Here is a 23,156-nt window from a genome sequence, read left to right as displayed (position 1 = left end):
ATATGGCAGTGTGGCACTAGCTGTGACATGAAGAAGAGCAGAATCCACGGTCACTAATCAAGAAAACTACTGAAGAAAATCCAGCCAGTATTGAGTCCTATAGCTAGGACGTAGAAGATCTTCAAATTAGTTTTTTCTTGTTGTTGATGGAGTGTAGCAGCTGCGGAACTCCTGGAGTTTCACTCTTATTAAAAGCAATATGATGCCGATGTTCTAAGCTGAAGAGCACAAGCACTGGATTCTCGTATTGTGAAATTACCACTGTCTGCCGAATGCATATTATTGCTGTTCCTTGGTGAACTATGGGTGGACCACAAGTGAGCTGAACGCTTCAAATGCTTTGAAACATACATAATAGTACATGTCTCCAGACAAAAGGCTCCTTTAAAATATGGTCCCTAACCTAATGACTCACTACTACATCCTTCCACAGTACAGTAGCTGTGTGCCCACTGGAAGAAAGAATATTTCTCAAAAATATGGAACATGAGCGCAGGCTGAATGAACTTCCCAGCATTAAAGTCATGCTGTCATTTTTTTCGTGTCCGTGAACCACGGCCAATGGAGCTGCTTCCTGTATATAAGATATACATAATAAATTGGCCACTCGGTGTAAATGTTGCACTGTTTTTGTTGCTTTTAACTCTTTCATTTATGTTGAGTCCATCTGCTTTATTCCTGCGGCCAATATTAAAACAATAAAACCATTAAGGACAACACGGTACGTATCTGTTTGCTGTCCAGGTATACAGTTCTTACTGGCAGAATTTTCAAGGAAACCTGCAGAGCTTATAAAGAGTTCAATTGGTTATACGTGGCAGTAATGCTTAGATTATCTGCTCTCTCTGCATATATCACACTACTGCTCATTTTGGCTTACCTAGAATTGATGGAGGACACCATCAATTATTTTTTTGCTCTACTCGCATGCTATATACCTGCTTGGTGTAATCTAATATTATTGTTTACTATATCTATATATACTCCCAACTCATATCATATACATTTTTTTAAGTTCTTTTTTGAGCGTGTACACACGGCAAAAAAAATAATTTTTTACTCAGTCTTGTTAAAGGGGTATTACGCTTTATATTTAATATATTTATAAGATCGGAAACCATATAATTTTGTAATTCTAGTTCTAGTACAGCATGCTTTGTATGTAAACTGGAGTGATCTAATAGCATCCAGCGCTTTCTCAGTTCTCAAATAAGTTCTCTTCTCTAGTAATTACATTTAGCACATACTGGATTATAATGTCGTTTTAGACAAGATGCTAAAACAGACGGTTTTGTGGGAGGGATGTTTAGGATTCCAAACCCCAGCAGTATAACGATATGATGGTAGTTTAATGACCTAAAATCCAGTGCCAGGTTCCCTTTAAACATGGCGTCAGTCATGTGTCCTTTTCTCGTATCATGTGACCCCTGCCATTCAGTTAGCAGCATAAATGACATAGGATGTCTGCCAGGTCTCATGAGAAGTACAAATCAAACTGTTAACTGAATTTCGGGGCTATGTAATCAATGCCATGTTTAGTCCTATTCAGTTAGCCCATGGGTGTATTGCACAGGACAAATCCATGATGTATATTATTCTTGTGTAGTGAGCAGTATTTTAAAGTGACAAGATCATATCCTGAGACAATGACGTTTTGAATATAGGCATCTATAAGATTTCTATCAGCTGTTAAGACAGCGGGCACAGAGTTTTGGTGTGCTGTGCCCCACTCCCACAGTCCCTGTGCAAAGATTAAGCGGTTTGATGCCTGAGGAGAGGAACCGCTGATTGATAGTTCTGTGGTGGCAAACTTTTTTTTTTAGTAGACCGGTTTCTGCAGTTGAATAATAGGACTCATTCATGGGCTATGTAGTGCATCCATGGGCTAACTGGACTAAACATGGCGTCATATGACCGCAGTCTTTGTTGAGAAGAATGGGCAGGTGGATCTTGACAAGAAGAGTCCTGTCAGCAGATTGGAGGAGAGATGTTCTTTTCACTAGGACTGCCGAAGCAATGGACAACACCCCACAAACTCTGGTTCTGTAACTGCTCTTAGTCATCGTATAGATGCTTGTATTTAAAGTGCCACTGTCTTTTATGTTAGAAAATTGACTGGTTCTGTCTTTTATGAATAAATTAAATAAGCTTAATACCCTTTTAATTAGCCCATGCAAAACCAGCTAAAATTGTACATCCGTATTGATAACCTAAGGATCCATGACGCAGGAAGCAGAGGATGAGACATGTCGTCATATATTTCTACTAAACAAATATGAGCCATTACTGATAATCAGCGGTTGTGGGACATAGAAAAAAATACTCGTGTCTAGTAGACGCAACATCATCAGTGACTCTCTGATAACCTTTGCTTAAAGACATCTGCAGCACTTGGTGACAGGATGAATATGATGCGGCTTTCAGCATCATATACAAAGCAACTGTGTGTGAAGTGTTCTAGAAAACGGCAATGTAAAGATCTGTGAATGCATGGCACGATAGATTGAGAATGGACTCACAAGCTATAAGTAAGCAGTAAGCAAATCTGGTACAAACCGTTCAGATGACTTAAGTAACGTTTATATACTATATACAATATGGAATAGCTATGATGTTCACTGTAGTTTCTTTACCTTGCAGCCGTTTCTTGGAAATGATGATAGTGTTAATCAAATATCAGGGAAAATTAAACTGGGAAAGGAAGTGCTGGCAACTCTGGAAGGTCATTGGGTAAGTGGCAGCACCTTTTCATCAATGCAGCTATTAAAATCTGCAATTATGTCTATTTGTGAATAAGTGAACATTAGGCTAGCAGAAAGCGATTAGATTTTATTTTTTAGATTTATGCTTACCTGTTATGTATGTGATTTGTTTTTACTACAGTGCATTCCGATAGTCTTCAGACCCTTTCACATTTTGAGGCCTTGTGCTAAGAGATAAACAAAATTCAAGTTTTTCCCCCATCATTCTGCACTCAATACCCTATAATGAATTTGAAGTAAATACAGAATGTTAGAAATTTTTGCAAATTTATTAAAAATGTAAAAACGCAAATTTTGCGTGGACAGAACTATTCAGACCCTTTGCTATGACACTTGAAATTTTACTCTTGGGGCCTCCCATTTCTCTATACCTTGGAGTCCACCTGTGATAAATTCATTTGATTGGACATGATTTGGAAAGACACCCCCTGTCTATATAAGGTCTCACAGCTGACAATGCATATCAGAGCAAAAAAACAAGCCATGAGGAGGAAAGAACTGCCTGTAGAGCTCAGACACAGGATTGTGTGGAGGCACAGATCTGGAGAAGGGTACAAAAAAAAATTCTGCTGCAATGAAAGTTCCCAAGAGCACAGTGGCCTCCATAATTCTTAAATGGAAGAAGTTTGGAATAACCAGGACTCTTGCTAGGGCTGGCCGACCCATCAAACTAAGTAATCGGGGGGAGAAGGGCCTTGGGAAGAGGTGACCAAGAACCCAATGGTCACTGTAGCTGAGCTCCAAAGATCCTGTGTGCAGATGGTAGAAACTTCCAGGAGGTCAATCACGGCAGCACTCCACCAATCTGGGCTTTATGGCAAAGTGGCCAGAAAGAAGCCTCTCCTCAGTAAAAGACACATGAAAGTCCACCTGGAGTTTGCAAAAAAGCACCTAAAGGACTCTGTCTGTGAGAAACAAGATTCTGTGGTCTGATGAAACCAAGATTGAACTTTTTGGCATCAATTCTAAGCGTCATGGGGAAATTAGGCACTGCTCATCACCTGCCCAATGCCATCCCTACAGTGAAGCATGGTGGTGGTGGCAGCAGCAGCATAATGCTGTGGGGTTGTTTTTCAGCGGCTGGGACAGGGAGACTGGTCAGGGTTGAGGGAAAGATGAATGGCGCAAAGTACAGAGGTATTCTTAATTTAAAACCTGATCCAGAGTTCTCTGGGCCCAAGGTTCACCTTCCAACAAGACAACGACCCTAAGCACACAGCCAAGACAACACAAGAGTGGCTTAGGGACAATTCTGTGAATCTCCTTGAGTGGCCCAGCCAGAGCTCTGACTTGAATCCATCCAATCAAAAATCTCTGGAGAGACCTGAAAATGGCTGTCCACCGACGGTCCCCATCCAACCTGACAGAGCTTGAGAGGATGTGCGGAGAAGAATGGCAGAAAATCCCCAAATCCAGGTGTGCAGACCTTGTGGCATCATACCCAAGAAGACTGGAGGCTGTTATCACTGCTAAAGGTGCTTTAGAGAGGAGAACCCCCCCCCCCCCCCTCTATGATATTCATATGCCCTATTAGAGCATAAGGACAGCGGTTGTCTTCATGAGAAAACCACTTTAAGAGTTGATTATGCATAGATGGGCGTGGGAGATCATTGTTGAGCTCAGATTCCATTTTATGCACACTTAAAAGTGATGTGTGAGATTAGAAAAACAGTGCAACCTTCTTCCAGAAACCGCGCCACTCCTGTCCATGGGCTGTGCCTGATATTGCAGCTCAGCCCTATTCCCCTAAACTAGAATACTTACATGCATCGTTATATGTTTGTTACCTTTCAGGACAGTGAAGTCTTTATTCATGAAAAGAAGACTGATATGTCTGATACCTTCTGGAACCCTACACATGAGATTAAGCAGCGCAGATTGACCCGTTGTACGGTGCAGCGTGATGAGCAGGGAGAATTTGAATCTGAAAGGTAATTCCTGATGGGGAAATAGGTTTTTTTGTCTGTGAATGTAAGTTCTTAGCAGCTACTGACTGGAAATCTGTAAGAAGTGAGCTATTCCTTGATCAGTGAGTAAAGACAGAACTTCGGCTCTGTACTCATCTGAGCGGAGGCTACGTTAGGCGCCTCTGTCGCAGATTTCCTCATTTCTGCTGGACAAAATAGTGCAAAATAATGAAAACCATGACTGAGCCCATAAAGTCAATAAGGTTAGTCAGGCGCCTTTGGTTTCCGTTGTACGGCGGATCTGGTGTTTCTGTTTTTCTCGTTATTCTGTTCTTATGATGGAACAGAATAACAGAAAATCTAGCACAGATGCGAACGTAGCAATAAATGTACAATTCTTCCTTTGATGAGATACGGAAAATGTAACTTTTTTTTCTCATGGTCCCTGTGATCGTGAATACACAAAGTAAACCTTGTCTTCATAGTTCTCATTCATAATCAATATCCTGCTCCATTTCAGGCTCTGGCAGCAAGTTACAAGGGCGATCAATAACAAAGATCAGACAGAAGCCACCCAAGAGAAGTTTGTTTTAGAAGATGCTCAGAGGAAAGCTGCAAAAGAGAGGAAGACAAAGGGCGAGGATTGGACCTGCAATCTCTTTGAACAGGAACCAATCTCTGGCGAATGGCATTATAAATATGCAGAGTAAGTTCAAATTGCTTTCTGTACCTATATTTTGACACAAACCTGTATTTATAATGTTCAGTGTCATATCTCTGACTGTATTACCTGCATGAAACTAGACTAAAGCTAGTGATTTTAGTTGTCCATAACAATTTAGACCATTTCTTGCCGATTGTTGGCTCCTTTTTTTTTTACATAAAAGATGTCAGATGCTGAACAAAGGTAGAGGTCTATCAAAAACCTACATTTTGGATATCTTCGTTTGCTGCTTATGGGTAGTGGTAGCCATTTCTGCCATATATGCCAAATCCGCCATAACGGATGCATGCACCATAATTGTCATCACCTCAATCAATATTCACTTGAATATGTAATACAGACTAGGACAAGTCTTAGCCTGGTCTAGAAGCCAGCAAGTATGTGGTGTAGGGCTAGGTCCACTCTTCAACGGGAAATATGCCAGCCTGGCCTTACACTTCACTGTAAATCCATTCTTTGCTGTAAAATGTTGGCAAAAACCACATGTATTTACATACAGTTCTGCCATGGAGTTGTAATGGCCAGTTCTCTGTAGCATTTTTACCGCTCTGTGAATGTACCCTAAAAATTGTACCCTTGCAACCACCTCTCTACTTCTCTAGTCATCAGCGCAGACACACAAGCACCCACCCTAGTAGTCACAGCAAGGTTCCTGCCCTGCCACTCCTTCCTCTAGTAATCATAGCAAGACACCCCCAGGCCCCTCCCACAGTAGTAACCGCAAGGGCTGCCTCAGTCCCCTTCCCTCCTGGGTGAGGCCACTGATTGGCTGCAGTGGTCACGTGCAGCCATGGCACTTCATTGCTGGCAGCTTGTAAACAAAGACGAGCATGCGACCGCAAGAACATCTGCACTGGATCGGTGGAGGGTTGAATAGGTGAATAGTGGTGTTTTTTTCTGTTATTTTTAAACATTTGCAGCTTTTGTTTTCCCCCAAAAAACCAGACATCCACTTTAATATTTGTTGTATATAATACATGTTACTGTCATTATTATTAGTAGTACTGATCTGCTTTAAAACTATGCTTATTTTTTTGTATGTTTTATAGTACCCGACCATGGGACCCCCTTAATGACCTGGTTCAGTTTGAAAAAGATGGTGCCATCCAGACAAAAGTCCGGCATAGGACTCCAATGGTACGTTCGGGTAGTGTAATTAGTCTCAATAACCAAGGGGCAAAGCGGGACAAATACAATTAATTATCAGGTAGGTTTGGAGACAACATGGCTTTCCTCTCGTCTCTCGGTCCTATCAAGATCCAGGACGCATGTGTATAATGTAAGCTTTAAAGTACGAACGTCTGGCTGTAAGGCTGAGATATCTGATTATGTCAGTGTATGCTCCTCTGATATGTAATAACACAGGGAGGGCCTCACATTCCAACACATCTACATTACACTGATACATGTACAGAGCAAGGAAATACTTCTGAAACCAGAAAGACATTAAAGCAGAAGACTCACTGACATTGGCCTCCAAATACTAACCTAGAAGAGTGATTATGAATAAATAAATACAATTTGCCTATAAAATGACTACTAATAATATAAGCTGCTTGAATGCTCTTCACAAGCTATGTTTTACTGATACTCTTCTCGAAGATGCCTCTTTAGTTCTACATTCATATAGATGGTTGGTACAGGCTACAAGAAAGAGAGATGAGTAAGGGTATGTTTACACTGCCGTTTTTCGGGCAATGCCTCCCAACATCTGCCCAATGATTTCAATGGGAAAGCAGCGTTCTGTTCCGACTGAGCATTTTTCGCAGCGTTTTTTTACGCATAAATAAACAGCCGCGAAAAAGAAGTGCAAGACACTTCTTGGGACGTTTTTGGAGCCGTTTTCCATAGACTCTATTGAAAAAAGCTCCAAAAACGTCCGTGAACAATGCATTGAAAAACGTCTGAAAATCAGGAGCTGTTTTCTCTTGAAAACAGCTCCGTATTTTGAGACGTTTTTGACTCTGCGTGTGAACATACCCTAAGACTTCATTACTTGGTCTTCTAGCCTATTGTCTGGTTGTTTCTAGTTGTGACTTCTGAATGAGTTTTTTAGATTTTAGTTCTACATGTACAACTTTGCGTTACAGGTTTGTGTTCCAAAGCTAAAGCACAAAACAAGTGGTCAGCAGAAGAAAGGAGAAAGTGGGTGCTCCTCCCCAGAGCTGGATAACCAGGACTCTTCTGGCAGTGAAGGTGAGATTTCATTTGTAAGAGCTAAAATGCTGAGTGACTCCCATAACTGTTACCGCAGAAAGTGTTGCGCTAAGGTTAAAAAGCGTGTGAATCTGAACATGTGAACTATGGAAGTGCTGAGGAGCTCTTCCAGTGACTATATGGCTGGAACATGTTTTTTACGTGTGAAGCTTTGTTGTCAGTGCCATCCAAAACGTGTTAAATTGCAATATTCTACCAAGACTTATTGTAAAATAAAAAACATGAACAATATTTAGAATTTATTATTGGCTTCATTATGATTGACATATGTAGATCCAATCACCGCTTATACATTTTACTATAGTCCTCTAAATAAAGCTTTGGTACAAAAATCAAAGATACCTATGGATCATTTATAGCTGTGTGTTTTAATGTAGATATTTCAAGTAAAGAGAACATGGCACTGAATAGTAAAAATTTGTCTAGTCGTGTTCACACCAGTGCTGTTCAGAGACTTAACCCTTTCAGGACCGAGCTCATTTTGGCCTTCAGAACCAGCCCCATTTTTTTCAAATCTGCCTTGTCATTTTATATGGTAATAACTCTGGAAAGCGTTTACCTATCCAAGCGATTCTGAGTGTTTTCTCATGACATATTTTACTTTGTCAGTGGAAAAATTTGGTCTATAAATTCATTGCTTATTTGTGAAAAAGAAAATGTGCAAAAATTATGATTTTTCTCATTTTAAATGTATCTGCTTGTAAAACATATAAAAAAAAATAGTTACTATTACTATTTCACATATTCCATATGTCTACTTTGTTTGCATCGTTTTTTGAACATTCTTTTATTTTTCTAGGACGTTACAAGGCTTTGAACTTTAGCAGCAATTTCTCACATTTTCAGGAAAATTACAGAAGGCTCATTGTTCAAGGACCAGTTCAGTTCTGAAGTGGCTTTGAGGGCCCTATATATTAGAAAGTCCACATAAATCACCCCATATTGAAAACTGCACCCCTCAAAGTATTCAAAACAGCATTCAGAAAGTTTCAAAACCCTTTAGGCGTTTCACAGAAATTAAAGCAAAGTAGAGGGGAAAAACAAAGTTTTACCGTAGAAACGCAACTCAATATTTATTGTCCAGATTATGCCGTTTTTAGAAATATCCCACTTGTGGCCCTAGTGCGGTAACGGACTGAAAAACCGGCCTCAGAAGCAAAGGATCACCTAGAGGATTTTGGGGCCTTCTTTTTATTAGAATATATTTTAGGCACCATGTCAGGTTTGAAGAGGTCTTATGGTACCAAAACAGTGGAAACTCCCCAAAATGTAAACTGTTTTGGAAACTACACACCTCAAAGAATTTATCTAGTGGTATAGTTAGCATCTTGACCCCACAGGTCTTTTGCTATATTTATTGGAGTTAGTAAATGAAAATCTACTTTTTTCCTGAGAAAACATAGTTTTTAATTTTTACAAGGAATAAAGAATAAAAAGCACCCCAAAACTTGTAAAGCAATTTCTCCCGATTACAGCAATACCCCATATGTGGTACTAAACTGCTGTTTGGACCCACGGCAGTGCTGAGAAGTGTAGGAGCGCCATTTGGATTTTGGAGCACAGATTTTGCTGGAATGGTTTTCGGTGCCATGTCGCGTTTGCAATGCCCTGGAGGGACCAAAACAGTGGGAATCCCCCCGAAAGTGACCCCATTTTGGAAACTACACCCCTCAAGGAATCTTTCTAGGGTTATCGTGAGCATTCAGACCCCTCAGGTCTTTTGCCAATAAAATGAAGAAATAAATATAATGAAAAGTGATCAAAAAGTTATAAAGCTAAGGCTACCAAAAAAAAACGGATTATGGCTTTTTTTAAATAATTTATTTTTTCGGCATTCACCCTGCGAGTTAAATAATGGTATATTGTAATAGTTCGGACTTTTACGGATGCAGCAATACCAATTTTGTTTATTTAATAAAAACAATTTTTTTTTACATTACTTTAGAGGAGAAATGGGAAAGGTTTTATTTTGGGACTTTAACCGCTTCCCGACCGCCCACTGTAAATTCACGTCGGCGCTTGCTGGGCTCTGTGCAGCGCCGACGTGAATTCACGGTGGGTGTTAAAAGCGCGATCCGGGTGTCTCATAGTAGCGCTGACACCCGGATCGCGCTGTTATCCCCTGCCTCTAGTCCCGGAGACATGACCGGGACCTAATTCGCAGGGGAAGTTTGTTGCTGCAACAAACTGGAAAGTTTGTTGCTGCAACAAACTGGAAAGTTTGTTGCTGCAACAAAATTTCCCGGGGGCCGATTGCCGGTGCTGCAATCGGTTTTAAGGCAAAACTGGAGGCCATACAACAGCCCCCGGATCTGCCATGCACTGCAGCCTATGAGAACCAGCCGGAGGCCAGTCCTCCTAAGCTTCCTGTCAGTGTGACACTCAGCGTCACACTGACCGTTTATAATACGTTACACTACCTAGGTAGTGTAATGTATTATAGCAGCCATCAGTGCTGCAGGTCTTCAAGTAAAAAGTAAAAAAAAAAGAAGTAATAAAAATGTTTTATAAAAGTGTAAAAATAAGTTACCAAAACAAAAAAATTTTTTTTTCCTATAATAAGTCTTTTATTATAGGAAAAAAATGAAAATGTTAAAAAAAAGTACACATTTGGTATCACGGCGTTCATAACGACCCAAACTATAAAACTGTGTAATTATTTTTCCCGCACGGTGAACGCCGCAAAAAAAATAATTAAAAAACAATGTTAGAATCACTATTTTTTTGGTCATCAACCCTACAAAAATATAGAATAAAAAGTGATCAAAAAGTCGCATGTACCCCAAAATAGTACCAATAAAAACTACAACCCGTCCCGCAAAAAACAAGCCCTTACACAGCTTTTTTGACTGAAAAATAAAAAAGTTATGGCTCTCAGAATATGGTGACACAAAAAGTGATTTTATTGCGCAAACGGCACAAAACATAAAAAAAACTATATACATCTGGTATTGCCCTAATCGTATCGACCCGCAGAATAAAGTAAAATGTCATATATAGTGCACGGTGAACACTGTAAAAAAAAGACAAAAAACATTGTCAGAATTTGTTTTTTTGTCACTTTGCTTGCCCAAAAAAATCTAATAAGTGATAAAAAAATCACATGTACCCTAAAATGGTACCAATGAAAACTACGGATTGTTCCGCAACAAATAAGCCCTCAAACAGCTCCAGTGAAGAAAAAAAAAATAATTCTGGCTCTCAGAATATAGCGACAGAAATTGTGCAGTGTCCAAAAGCGGATGAGATCGGGCACCATTAGTGCGACACCGGCCACATATCTGCGGATTATTATTTATTTACCGAATTATTATACCCTCTTATTATGTCCTGATGTACTCTGCCCAATTTACACATACCCCCACATTATGAACTGAAATACCAGCAAAACCCCAAACAGAACAGTTACCAAGCAAAATCTGCGCTCCAAAAGCCAAATAGCTCTCCCTCCCTTCTGAGCCCCACAGCGTGCCCAAACACCAGCTTACGTCCACATATATGATATTTTATATCCAGGAGAACCCGCTCAACATTGTACGAGGTATTTGTCTTCAGTGGTACAAACTGGGCACAACATCTTGTGCATTAAAATGGCATATTAGTGGAAAATTTTCACTTTGCACCATCCGCTGCGCATTAACGCCTTCGCGCACCACGACTTAATAGCATGTCGTGGTGCGGGGGGTTATATATGGAGCGGGCGCTGCGCCCATATTCTGCAGGAATCAACTGTGTATTACAGCGGACACCCGGGACTAATTGACAGGAACAGCGATCGCGCTGTTACAGGAGTCTGTAAAAATGATATTGTACCAGAGACCTAATGATCGCTCGTTCCAGTCCCCTAAAGGGACTTTTGGGAGGTTTCCACTGTTTTGGTACCTCAGGGGCTTTGTATATGCGACATGACACCCGAAAACCATTCCAGCTAAATTTGAGCTCTAAAAGCCTAATATTGTTCCTTACCTTCTGAGTCTTGGTTCAAACAGCAGTTTATTACCACATATGGCATATTGCTGTAATCAGGACAAATTGCTTTACAAATTTTGGGGTGATTTTTCTCCTTTTATTCATTGTAAAAATTAAACATTTCTATGTTTTTTCTGAAAAAAGTAGATTTTTATTTTCACGGCCTAATTCCACTAAATTCAGCAAAAAAACTGTGGGGTCAAAATACTAACTATACCCCTAGAAAAATTCCTTGAGGGGTGTAGTCTTCAAAATGGGGTCACTTTTGGGGGGTTTCCACCGTTTTGCTCCCTCCAGGGCGTTGCAAACGCGACATGGCACTGAAAACCAATCCAGCAAAATCTGCGCTTCAAAATCCAAGTGGCGCTCCTTCCCTTCTGAGCTCTGCTGTGGGTCCAAACAGCCGTTTAGTACCACATATGGGGAATTGCTGTAATCGGGAGAAGTAGCTTTACAAGTTTTGGGGTGCTTTTTATTCTTTATTCCTTGCAAATATTAATTTTTTTTATATTTTTTCAGAAATAAAGTAGATTTTCACTTTCACAGGCAATAAATTTCCAATAAATATAGCAAAAGACCTGTGGGGTCAAGATGCTAACTATACCCCTAGAAAAATTCCTTGAGGTGTGCAGTTTCCAAAAGCGTGTCACTTTTGGGGGATTTCCACTGTTTTGGCACTAAAAGACCTCTTCAAACCTGACATGGTGCCTAAAATATATTCTAAAAAAAGGAGGCCACAAAATCACTAGGTGCTCCTTTGCTTCTGAGGCCCGTATTTCAGTCCATTATCACACTTGGGCCACATGTGGGATATTTCTAAAAACTGCAGAATCTGGGCAATAAATATTGAGTTGCATTTCTCTGGTAAAATCTTCTGTGTTACAGAAAAAAATGTATTACAAATGAATTGCAGCAAAAAAAATAAAATTTGTCAATTTCCCCTCTACTTTGCTTTAATTCCTGTGAAACGCCTAAAGAGTTAAGAAACTTTCTGAATGCTGTTTTGAATACTTTGAGGGGTGCAGTTTTTAATATGTGGTGATTTATGGGGTCTATCTAGTACATAAGGCCTTCAAAGCCGCTTTAGAACTGAACTGGTCCCTGTAAAAATAGCCTTTTGAAATTTTCTTGAAAATGTGAGAAATTGCTGCTAAAGTACTAAACCTTGTAACGTCCTAGAAAAATAAAATAATGCTAAAAAAACGATGCAAATATAAAGTAGACATATGGAATATGTGAAATAGTAACTATTTTGTGGGTATTACTATCTGTTTTACAAGCAGATACATTTAAAATTAGAAAAATCATAATTTTTGCAAATTTTCTCGAAATTTTGGTGTTTTTCACAAATAAGCAATGAATTTATTGAATTTATTAACTTTTTTTTTTTTACACACATTTTATTTGTTCCCCTAGGGGACTTAACCAGCGATCATTAGATCGCTGGTTCAATACACTGCAATACTAATGCATTGCACTATAATGTTTTTTTACAGGCTCCTGTAACAGCCCGATCGCTGTTCCTGTCCATTAGTACCGGGTGTCCGCTGTAATACACAGCTGACACCTGCAGCATATGGAGCGGGCTCAGCGCATGAGCCCGCTCCATATATATCCTCGCACCACGACATGCTATTAAGTCGTGCGCGAAGTGGTTATTTTGCAGCGGATGGTACAAAGTGAACATTTAAATTTTCCCATGATATCCAATTTTTGTGCACAATGTTTTGTACCCAGCTTGTGCCACTGAAGACTAATACCGCATACAATGTTGAGCGGGTTCTCCCAGGTATAAAATGTCGTATGTGGACGTAAACTAGTGTTTGGGCACGCTGTAGGTCTCAGAAGGGAGGGAGTGCCATTTGGCTTTCAGTGTGCAGATTTTGCTTGGTAGTAGCTTTTTTGGGGTTTTTCTGGTATTTCAGTTTATAATTTGGGGCATATGTAAGTTGTGCGGAGTACATCAGGGCATAATAAGAGGGTATAATATTGGGGAAACGAAAAAATAATTCATAGATATGTGGCCGTGTCGCACTGATAAATGGTGCCCAATATTATCTGCTTTTGGAACGCTCTGCATATTTTGTGTTGCCATATTCTGAGAGCCGAAACTTTTTTATCTTTTCGCTACCAAAGCTCTGCGAGGGCTTGTTTGTTGCGGGACAATCTGTCTTTTTCATTGGTAGAATTTTAGGGTACGTGCGGTTTTTTTTTGTTTGTTTTTTTTTTTATCACTTTTTATTCCATTTTTTGACAAGCAAGGTGACCAAAAACCAGCAATTCTGACAATGGTTTTTGTCCTTTTTTCTTTTTACAGTGCACACAGTGTGCTATAAATGATCTTTTACTTTATTCTGTGGGTCGATACAATTACGGCGATACCATATGTATAGTTTTTTTTATGTTTTGCAGAGTTTGCACAATAAAATCACTTTTCTATAAAATAGTTTATTTTTTATGTCACCATATTCTGAGAGCCATAACTTTTTTTTATTTTTCAGTGAAAAAAAGCTGTGTAAGAGCTTGTTTTTTGCGGAGCGGGTTGTTGTTTGTATTGGTACTGTTTTGGGGTGCATGCGACTTTTTGATCACTTTTTATTCTATATTTTGGGAGGGTTGGTTACCAAAATAATATTTTTGCGGTGTTCACCGTGAGGGAAAAATAATATTCTAGTTTTATAGTTTGAGTCGTTATGAACGCACGGGTACCAAATATGTGTACTTTTTTTAAAGTTTAAATTTTTTTCCTATAATAAAAGACTTATTATAGGAAAAAAAAGCTGTTCTTGTTTTTGTAACGTATAACTTTTATATTTACACTTTTATAAAACCTCTTTATTACCTTTTTTTTTTTACTTGAAGACCTGAAGCACTGATAGCTGCAATAATACATTACACTACCTAGGTAATATAACATATTATAAAATGTCAGTGTGACACTGAGAGTCACACTGATAGGAAGCCTATGAGGACCGGCCTCCAGCTGGTCCTCATAGGCTTCAGTGCATGGCAGACCCAGAGGCCGTTGTATGGCCTCCGGTTTTGCCATGACCACAAACGGCAGCACCTGCAATCGGTCCCCGGGAAGTTGTTCCAGTTTGCTGCTACAACAAACTTTCACTGCGATCACATGATCAGGACCTGAACCAATCAGGCCTTGATGAGTGCACCTGGACCAGAGGCTTATAGCAACAGCCCGTTCCAGATGCTACACGCACTCTGGGGGACCCGATCGCCGACATAAGGAGGAACATAAATCAACGTCGGCACTGCACAAAGCCCAGCAAGCGCCGACGTTAATTTACGGTCGGCGGTCGGGATGTGGTTAAAAGCTATGGAAACCTTTTTTGAAGACGTTTTTTTTTTTTTAAACTGTAACCGTGTATTAGAGTGTGTGGTGCAGCCTTATTTGTTTATCTCAAAAAGTAAAAACATTTTTTCATGAAAAGATTCTAGGTATCTTGGATACTTGGAAGCTGAAACCTGAATCTGTCAGGTCAGTGGGACTGATGGCTTCGGTGACAACGGGTCCTGCGTGTCTCTGACATGCTGGGTCCACCTGTTATCGATCACATCTAAGTTCATAACGTAAATGTGATCGATAACAGCTGACACGCAGGACCCGCTGCCACTAAAACGTCAGTCCTACTGACCTGACGTATTCAGGTTTCTGCGCAGCTGCTCTGTATACAGGATATAAAGCACCTGTATCTCAAAAAGTAATTTTTGTTAATAAAAACAAATTGCAACATTGCATTAGACACTCTAATACACTGTTTTACTTTTTTTTTTTTTTTTTAAAGTCTTCAAAGGTTTACATATCCTTTAAAGGGATTTTCCAGAATATTTTTTTTTTAGTCTACGTATGAGCTGAAAATTTAGTGATCAAACTGTGCAATATACCTGCCCTACTGATTTCACTTCAGTCTCCTGCTGTCAGTTTCATGCTTCCCCTGCCACTCTTGTTGTTCTTCCGTGCATTATAATGTGAAATTCTTAAGGTAAGTATATTGCACGGTTTATTTTTACATTTTCAGATATTTTAAAATCCTGCAAAACCCCTTTAAGGCCTCCAGCACACATCCGTGGCCATTTATACGACCACAAATCACAGAATCCACAAAATACAGACCGCACGTGGATGGCTTCCGTTTGCAGTCCGTAGTTTTAACGGACCACTGAATAGAATGGCTGAGACTGATCCGCAAAAACTGACAGGAATAGGATCTGTTCTGTTATTTTCGCAGATCCGTGTGTCCGTTCCACAAATTATAGAAGTGTGCATTGCCCCATAGAAATGAATGGGTCAGTGTAATATCCGTTTTAAAAAAAAACGGATAGCACAATGCAGAAAATCACTATAGTGTGCTTGAGGCCGAATATGAAAAACTTGTAATGTTTCTTTGTTTGTTAGTGATAAAATGAAAATCCGAATGTTGCAGTAAATGTGTTGTCATTGCTCTTCCAGCACATGAATTAACTCACAACACTAGAAGTAGAAAAAAGGGAGCAGATCACGGTGAACTACAAAGTGCCATAGAATCCATCAAGAAAACTCAAGAAGAAATCAACAGGTGATTGTCTCCTTGCATATTGTATACTGCGTGTTTAGATCTGTGTTTTCAACTTCATAGCCATTTGGTTCATATTGTTTAGTGTAGGAAGCTTCCTAAATTATTCATACCCTGATAATCCCGTCCAATCTCGCGCTGCATTTTTACACAAAAAAACATGCAAATTTCTGGATTCCACATACATGTCCATAAACGTTACACTTTGGCATTTGCACCTGCAATAGGATATTTACTAGGCCTGTTGCTCCTTTTCTTTACTATTGATATTGACATTAGGTAACATTCCTTAGTAAAGAGATATTCAAGTTTAAGATTAGCTTTTTCTTATGAATTACATAAACGTCTTACCCCTGTATGGATCACAGAGCTTAAATGGGTTGTAGTCATAACAAATTGATGGCCTGTATGAGCGCTGCTTCCTCTTCGTTCCTTATCTGCTCATATTGTGAATTGCCAACACGCTTGCAGCGGCGGTTCACAGTATTACAGACTTCTTCTCCCATTGAAGTGAAAAGGGAGAAGGTTGTAATACTGTGAACCTCCGCTACAAGTGTCAGCGAATCCCACTACGAGCAGTAAAAGTAATATACTCGTATGAGCACCGCAGCCTTTTTACAACAGAGCCTTTTTATCCGGAGGATAGGCCATCGATTTCTTCTGACTGCACAATCCCTTTAAAGGGAATGTGTAGTCAGGAAATTTCTATGGTTTAAATCAGCTTTTCGCTGTAAACCCATTTTTAAGCCAAATGATCAAGAAATAGTTACATTTATGCAGTATACATATTTAATATTTTTTTCCTCCTTTTATAGTGTTTATCATGTATTAAATATGTACAGGTGCTCCCCAATTGTATTGCTTATTATAACTTCCAACCTTTTTGTTCTGTCTTGTAGGAACATCATCGCTCTCCGTAATCGTATAACTACAAATGCCTCAAACACGGAAAGTAGTTTCCTTCAGCAAAGAGACTATTGTATTATTATCTTCTTGATTTTTCTTCAAATTGCCATTAACTATTTGTTCAAGTAAAAGGTGACTCACATAGAAGTATGTGGACCTTGGAACTTTTGCATTTGGATTGGGACCACTTCTTGCCTCGTTGTCATTTTCAGCGCTTTTCTTCCTTGCCATCATGGAGGTCAGATGATTCGGACTTGGGTGCAATATTATTCTTCTCTTCTTTTGAAAATGGTGGCACTTGACTCTGGAGACATGTTCAGCTTCTCATCTTCTGTCCACCTCGCCCACACTATCTACCTAACTGTCTCATTGTATTCACTTCTGGAATAATTAGTGCTTTCCACATTACACTTCAGTAATGTCCGTGTTACAGAGGTGTATGAACACATTTTATAGGTATGTTGCTGGCTGTCATTTTCAGGTCTTATGATTTGAGCCGTTCATGACTTGGAACTTAAAATAGCCTGGAAATTCTGCTTTGAAATAACAGCCTGGAAAACAAAGGTCTCGTTACTTCCGGTACATGGTAAATGTCACTCTTTCACCAAATATGTTCAACACAGAATTCTTTTATTCGCAGACTGTAGAGTCTGGTTGCCAGATATTTTTTTCCTAAACAAACATCCCATTTAAGAAGACTTCTCTACCTAGTGCAGCAAAGCCGCAAGGAACAAGTATGCTGGCTCGAGATAGAGGCGATAAAAGAACCAGGTTCAGTGTCCAGGGTGATGACGTATTCCATCAGACCACGCAGGAAAATTCACTGCATTTCCGCTCAAGGAGGTCTTCTACCATCGAGCGCCACCTTTTATTTACATTGGTTGTGTGGCTGGCAATGTAATATATGTTCATTACCTACTTCTCAGTTCATTATTACTCTCTGTGCAGTTAAGAAAAAAATCTGTTATACCAGCAAATCTCAACATGCAGGCAAGTGCTGTTGATGGATCTAATTATGACTTATGATACCTAGGACGCCCCAGCCTTTTATCACATAAATAGATGATGTTCATTAACACGCGAACATCCATAATATGATCCTAATACCTGCACTTTGGAGTCAGTAAAGTAACGGTCATCACTTTACAGTCCATTCACAAGAGTACACCCATATACACGCAAAGCAATAACATATCTCCCATAAAACAGCTTGTTGATGGTTTCCATGCAGCAATTGGAGACTTTTTTTTTTCTACTTTTCACACAATAACATAACAAGAAAATAAGAAGTCCACAAGAAATCATTCTATATTAGAAACATATTAGATTTTACATTTAACTATATAGCCAATGAAAGGTGGACCCGTGCTTCAAGTATTGTCTTCTCCTACGTACAAGGATTTAAGTTACAGATCTTTGTGCCACTCTGAAATACTGAAATTCATTATCCATTTGTGACTGCTGTAGGATTAATATAGGTAGCCATTGTAAGGTAATACGGCAATATCAGTATTTGCTTCATTAGTCGGATTATTTTTTCCCCATCGTTATGACGTTTTGATTGTATGGTTTCACAATTCATCTGTTCGCTGGAACAAAATATATAAATATTCAGATTAGTCATGAGGTATCTTTTAGGATTATGTCCATTATATTTTTGGAAGTATTCAAAAGATAACCCAGATTATTTATTTGTTCGTTTTTCAATTGGTAATAATAGATAAAAATGCCTGCTTTTAAGCTGGTTCAGACAAGGGGTGATGCAGAACCGGTGATATTGCAAAGTACTGCCAGTTAAATTATAGGGTAGTGACGCTTATATTGTGTCACTTGGCTAATTAAATTGAGAGACGCTGTGAAATCGCTAAATTAACCGTTGCGGGAGGAGCACAGGCATTTTTTTTTTTCATAAAACCGAATGTTTCAGCTTTGACCAGAATAACCCTTTATACGCTTTAGTGGTATACCTGCATTAAAACAAAATGTATGTCCCATGTTCTCCCTAGCAGACTACAGTACTAGGCCATATCAAGACCGTCTGCGGTTGGCCGCCATTCACACTGCTGTACACTAGACTATAGCAACAGAGACCGAGAGAAAAAATGGAAGGTGACTTTTATTGCTCCAGAAGTCAAGTCGATCCTTCTCAGAAGTGATATTATTGCAGCGTTATTTCAGGGTAGTTGCATGTTCTATTTTCTTCGCTGCTAGGCCAGATAAGTTTCTAGACTGCACTCGAGCCCAACTGGCGATAGAAATTCTGCGCTAGAAGAATACATAATGAGGCACTTTTCTACTTGGTTTTACTTGCTGAAATCTCAGCATTATACCTTTATTCATGTAATCTCTGGAAATGCTGGCATTTTCTCCTTTTCTACTGTTCCAGTTAGATTTGTTGTATTTATGTTTAGAATTTATGCATTTCATTTGATTCATTCACTAACTTTTTTTTTTTTTTACTCTTTTATAAGGATGATTGTTTTATGTGAGTTAAGCCCTGGCCAGTAATGCACTAACCTGCCCGCACCATTTACACAAGTATAGGAGATGGCCATACTTTTTACTTAACCATTCATTTCTGCCTATTTAAGGGAGTTGTACAGCTTTGTAGGTCACGGTTATTACATTGTATAAGATGATTATAAGAATGAAATGTGGAGCTTATGGCTGGGCTCACACGTGCTGGTAGTGGTGTGGCAGGGAGCAGCAGATCAAACCTACAGCAGATCCATGCATTATTACATGCTGTTATGCCAGTCATGCCACAATCTGCAATGTGTCTTTTCTGAAATGTTCCTAGAACTGCTTCTATGGAAAACAGTGTTGTGGTGTTATGATAGTGGTCATTACCACCTTGACTGAGAGAATGCGACAAATAGGGCATGTTGCCGTTTAAATGGCTGCTCTGTACCCAAAAAAACATTGCGATTACTGTGGTGTGTGACCGGATTTCTTAAATCCCATTCTCTAATTGCAAGTTTTTCTACTATGGCTTTTTTTTGTACTTTTAAACCCGCACGTCTTACGATATCCAAAGTTTAGGATGTGATGTCATTGACACTTGATTCTAAAATATTACTTTTCTGAACACATTTGACAGCTTTAGATATTTGCCAAAATGAACTGGAAAGGGAAAGGGGTAAAAGACAACAGCTCTTTCTGCCAAAGCAATTGGAACATTCCATATAATACAGTAGACGAAGCTTCCACCAAGTGGAGTTATTGTGGGTTTCCTGTATGTTTGACCCATGTGTCATACCAAAATTTCTTTACTGGAGTATTGTGTCCATATGGATTGTCTCTATATACTATAGACTATACTATACATTTTAGCTGTAGTGATCTAAGTATTTGTATGCACAGTAAGTATCCTTATATGAAGAATGAAACAACATTGTATCTTCCAGATTTCTCATCAGAATCCCCAAATCAGACATACATGTAATAATAGGTTCCTTGTATTCATGCTTCCCATAACTCCCCTTAAGGCTTTTTCTGTGTAACCTTATTGGTGCAGAGATGTATCACTACGTCCTGTAGCCAGCACTGAAAGGTTAAATACCTAACCACATAGGTTTTCAGGCTAAGAACTCTATTAAGAAAAATTGTATCGTGAAAACTTTGTATTTAGAAGCCATTATTGTTTGATTCATGTACAGGGGAACTTCAGTGATAAGGAACTGTACAGTGCACTCCGCAATGACTTCTATGTGAATTGTATAGTGGTTTATTAATATAGAAAACTGTTTTAGCAATATAAATAAATGGTACATATCATCACTTGCTTCAGAGTTCCTCTCCAAGAAGCATATTCTATAATGTTACATAATAATCAGAATGGTCAGAATGGCCATATGTTTGTAAAAATGGCAGTGTTGTGTATATATGGTAGAAGGTACCCCTACACATAACCTGTACTAGTGTGTGCATATATATATATATATATATATATATATATATATATATACGCACACATTTATTATACCTTTCCAGCAGCATTGCAAAAGATATATTTTACGTCGTGCACTTACTAGGCAATAGTTTGAGTCCAGTATAACAAAGTTACCCATGGCAAACATATAAGGTACAATCAATCAAAGTATTGACTGATTTCATGGGATTCGGCATAATTGTGCCCTGGAATTGTTGCAAATGACACAGCTTATGGCATAATTTCATGAAGTCCTAATATAACATTGCTGTGTACATTCTCCTCCACTAGAGGGAGCTGAAAATGCCTTGCTGTTTTGCCTGTGAAGAAAGCAAGACAGTTTGCCCCTTTAGTTCCAGTAGATTCTATTGTAAGGAGTAGAATACATTAGTGGTGTTATCATTTTTCTGTAGATCATGTATTTCATGTCCTACATGTGCACTTTTGGATGAAACTGAAAGCCCGAGAGCTGTCTAAACATTGTTAACTGTGCCTTTTTGATAAATGAGTTTGTAGAGATGTTTTTGGGTTTGTGCCATATTCATACGATCACAGGTTTCAAGCCCATGCTCTTACTTTTCTAAGAGGATTTGCAATACTTGGTCAGATATTTATCTCCTTCACTCTTGAAGGGTAAGCTGTGCGTACAGCCTTTCAAGGTAATCGGCTTTCTTCTGACTGGACTCTCTTCCACAGGGTATAGGGAGGAATGGCGGGGTCAGAGGGGGCCTGTGACGTATCTTACATTGTTGCATTTATGTCCACATATTGGGTGTATATACAATGAAGTCATTACAATTTGTGGCATATTCTTAATAGCCATAGCAACAAGCAGTGACCTCTTACACAAAAGTGTGACTTCATTATGATGTTTAAAACTTTCTTGTTTTTTATTTGCATCTCACAGCTTTTAAGTACAAGAAATCCAGTGATCTATAAATTGTAAGTTCTATATCCTAACGTATTTCCAATGCTTACAACATATGTACTGGGACCTCGGAGAAGAGGTTGTGAAGGTTTCTATACTTGTCCTACTTACACCTTTGTTCTGTTATGATTGAGAAAAAAAACGTGTAAACTGGACTCCACGTACTTTTCTGCACGCCTGTTATTTTACCACATTGCTTGTTTTGTACTGTTACATTTTTAAACAACCAATAGACTGTTATATAAACTTTGAGTAAAGACCAGTGTTATGTATTGATGAAGAGCCAGAACCCATGACAAAATGAATGTGATATGACTAATCGAAAACAACAAAAAAAGACAAAATTATTTATATATAACAAAGGTTTCGTTGATGATTTATCTTGTTGAACCTGTAAGCAGGAATAGCAATGTATCTTAGCCGAACTGCACACACACCTGGAACCTCATGCAAAATGACCATTCCAGCCAAAAATGTAGTAGTTGCAAATAGCAACCAACCAGATGCCAGAAAATGAAAGCTGTGATTTGATTGGTTGCTGTGGGCAATAGCTCCACTTTGTGTCTGCACTAGTTGTTATACATGAGGTTCAGTGTTTTCAGGAAGTGTCACTGAGTTAGGATGGAATGAAGTTTGAGAATGACAAATCTCCCGTCTTTTGTAGCATGTTAACTGTTCATGTGTGTTTAACATCTTGTCCAATGGCTTTCTGAAAATTAAAGCACTACCACTGGTCAGTAGTTTTGTATTTCCAATTAGAATAAAAATGTGATCATAAAACACGTGTCTGTTTTGTATGTTCTTATATAGCACTTTTAATACATAAATAGCATAACTTATATCACAAAGTATATGAATAAAGGAATAAGTGCTACTTGATCCAAGAGTATTTCCAGGGATTTAGAGAACTGATACATTTATAAAAATGCTAGGTCTTACCTTTATTTGTATACAATTATATTCCAGACAGCCAGCTATATTCATTTATATTAAAAGGCAAGTAGGTGGGAGAAGCTAGCTACTTCCTCACTCACTGATGTCACCTCAGCTACCCGGCGTTCAACTTGTTGAACAACCTTGTTCATACTCTACAATCTGCAAATGGATCCCTGAGGCAGACACAACTAGTTCATGTCTAAGAAACGGAAGTGTGGAGCTCACGAGACTGCGCACACAAGTTTTATGGAGCCCCAAGTTAGATGCAGTAACTGATGTTACAGTGGTTGTCCAGTCCTAAAAAA

At 39.0% G+C, this 23,156-nt stretch overlaps 1 protein-coding gene across 2 annotated transcripts in view; it reads left to right on the top strand.

Moving 5' to 3' along the window:
- The window catches only part of OSBPL8 (oxysterol binding protein like 8), a 324,813-nt gene extending 302,118 nt beyond the window's left edge, over window positions 1–22,695 (top strand). For both annotated transcript variants that reach the window (XM_075856992.1, XM_075856993.1), the window contains 7 exons: window positions 2,641–2,730; window positions 4,557–4,693; window positions 5,190–5,375; window positions 6,443–6,530; window positions 7,484–7,589; window positions 16,048–16,153; window positions 17,050–22,695. In XM_075856992.1, the coding sequence (XP_075713107.1) occupies window positions 2,641–2,730; window positions 4,557–4,693; window positions 5,190–5,375; window positions 6,443–6,530; window positions 7,484–7,589; window positions 16,048–16,153; window positions 17,050–17,185 (849 nt within the window). In that variant the 3' untranslated portion in view covers window positions 17,186–22,695. The remainder of the gene's footprint in view (window positions 1–2,640; window positions 2,731–4,556; window positions 4,694–5,189; window positions 5,376–6,442; window positions 6,531–7,483; window positions 7,590–16,047; window positions 16,154–17,049) is intronic.
- The last annotated feature ends 461 nt before the right edge of the window (window positions 22,696–23,156 follow it).

The sequence above is a fragment of the Rhinoderma darwinii genome, chromosome 3 (genome assembly GCF_050947455.1).
Source record: "Rhinoderma darwinii isolate aRhiDar2 chromosome 3, aRhiDar2.hap1, whole genome shotgun sequence".
Taxonomy (NCBI): domain Eukaryota; kingdom Metazoa; phylum Chordata; class Amphibia; order Anura; family Rhinodermatidae; genus Rhinoderma; species Rhinoderma darwinii.
This window is presented reverse-complemented; position numbering and strand designations above follow the sequence as displayed.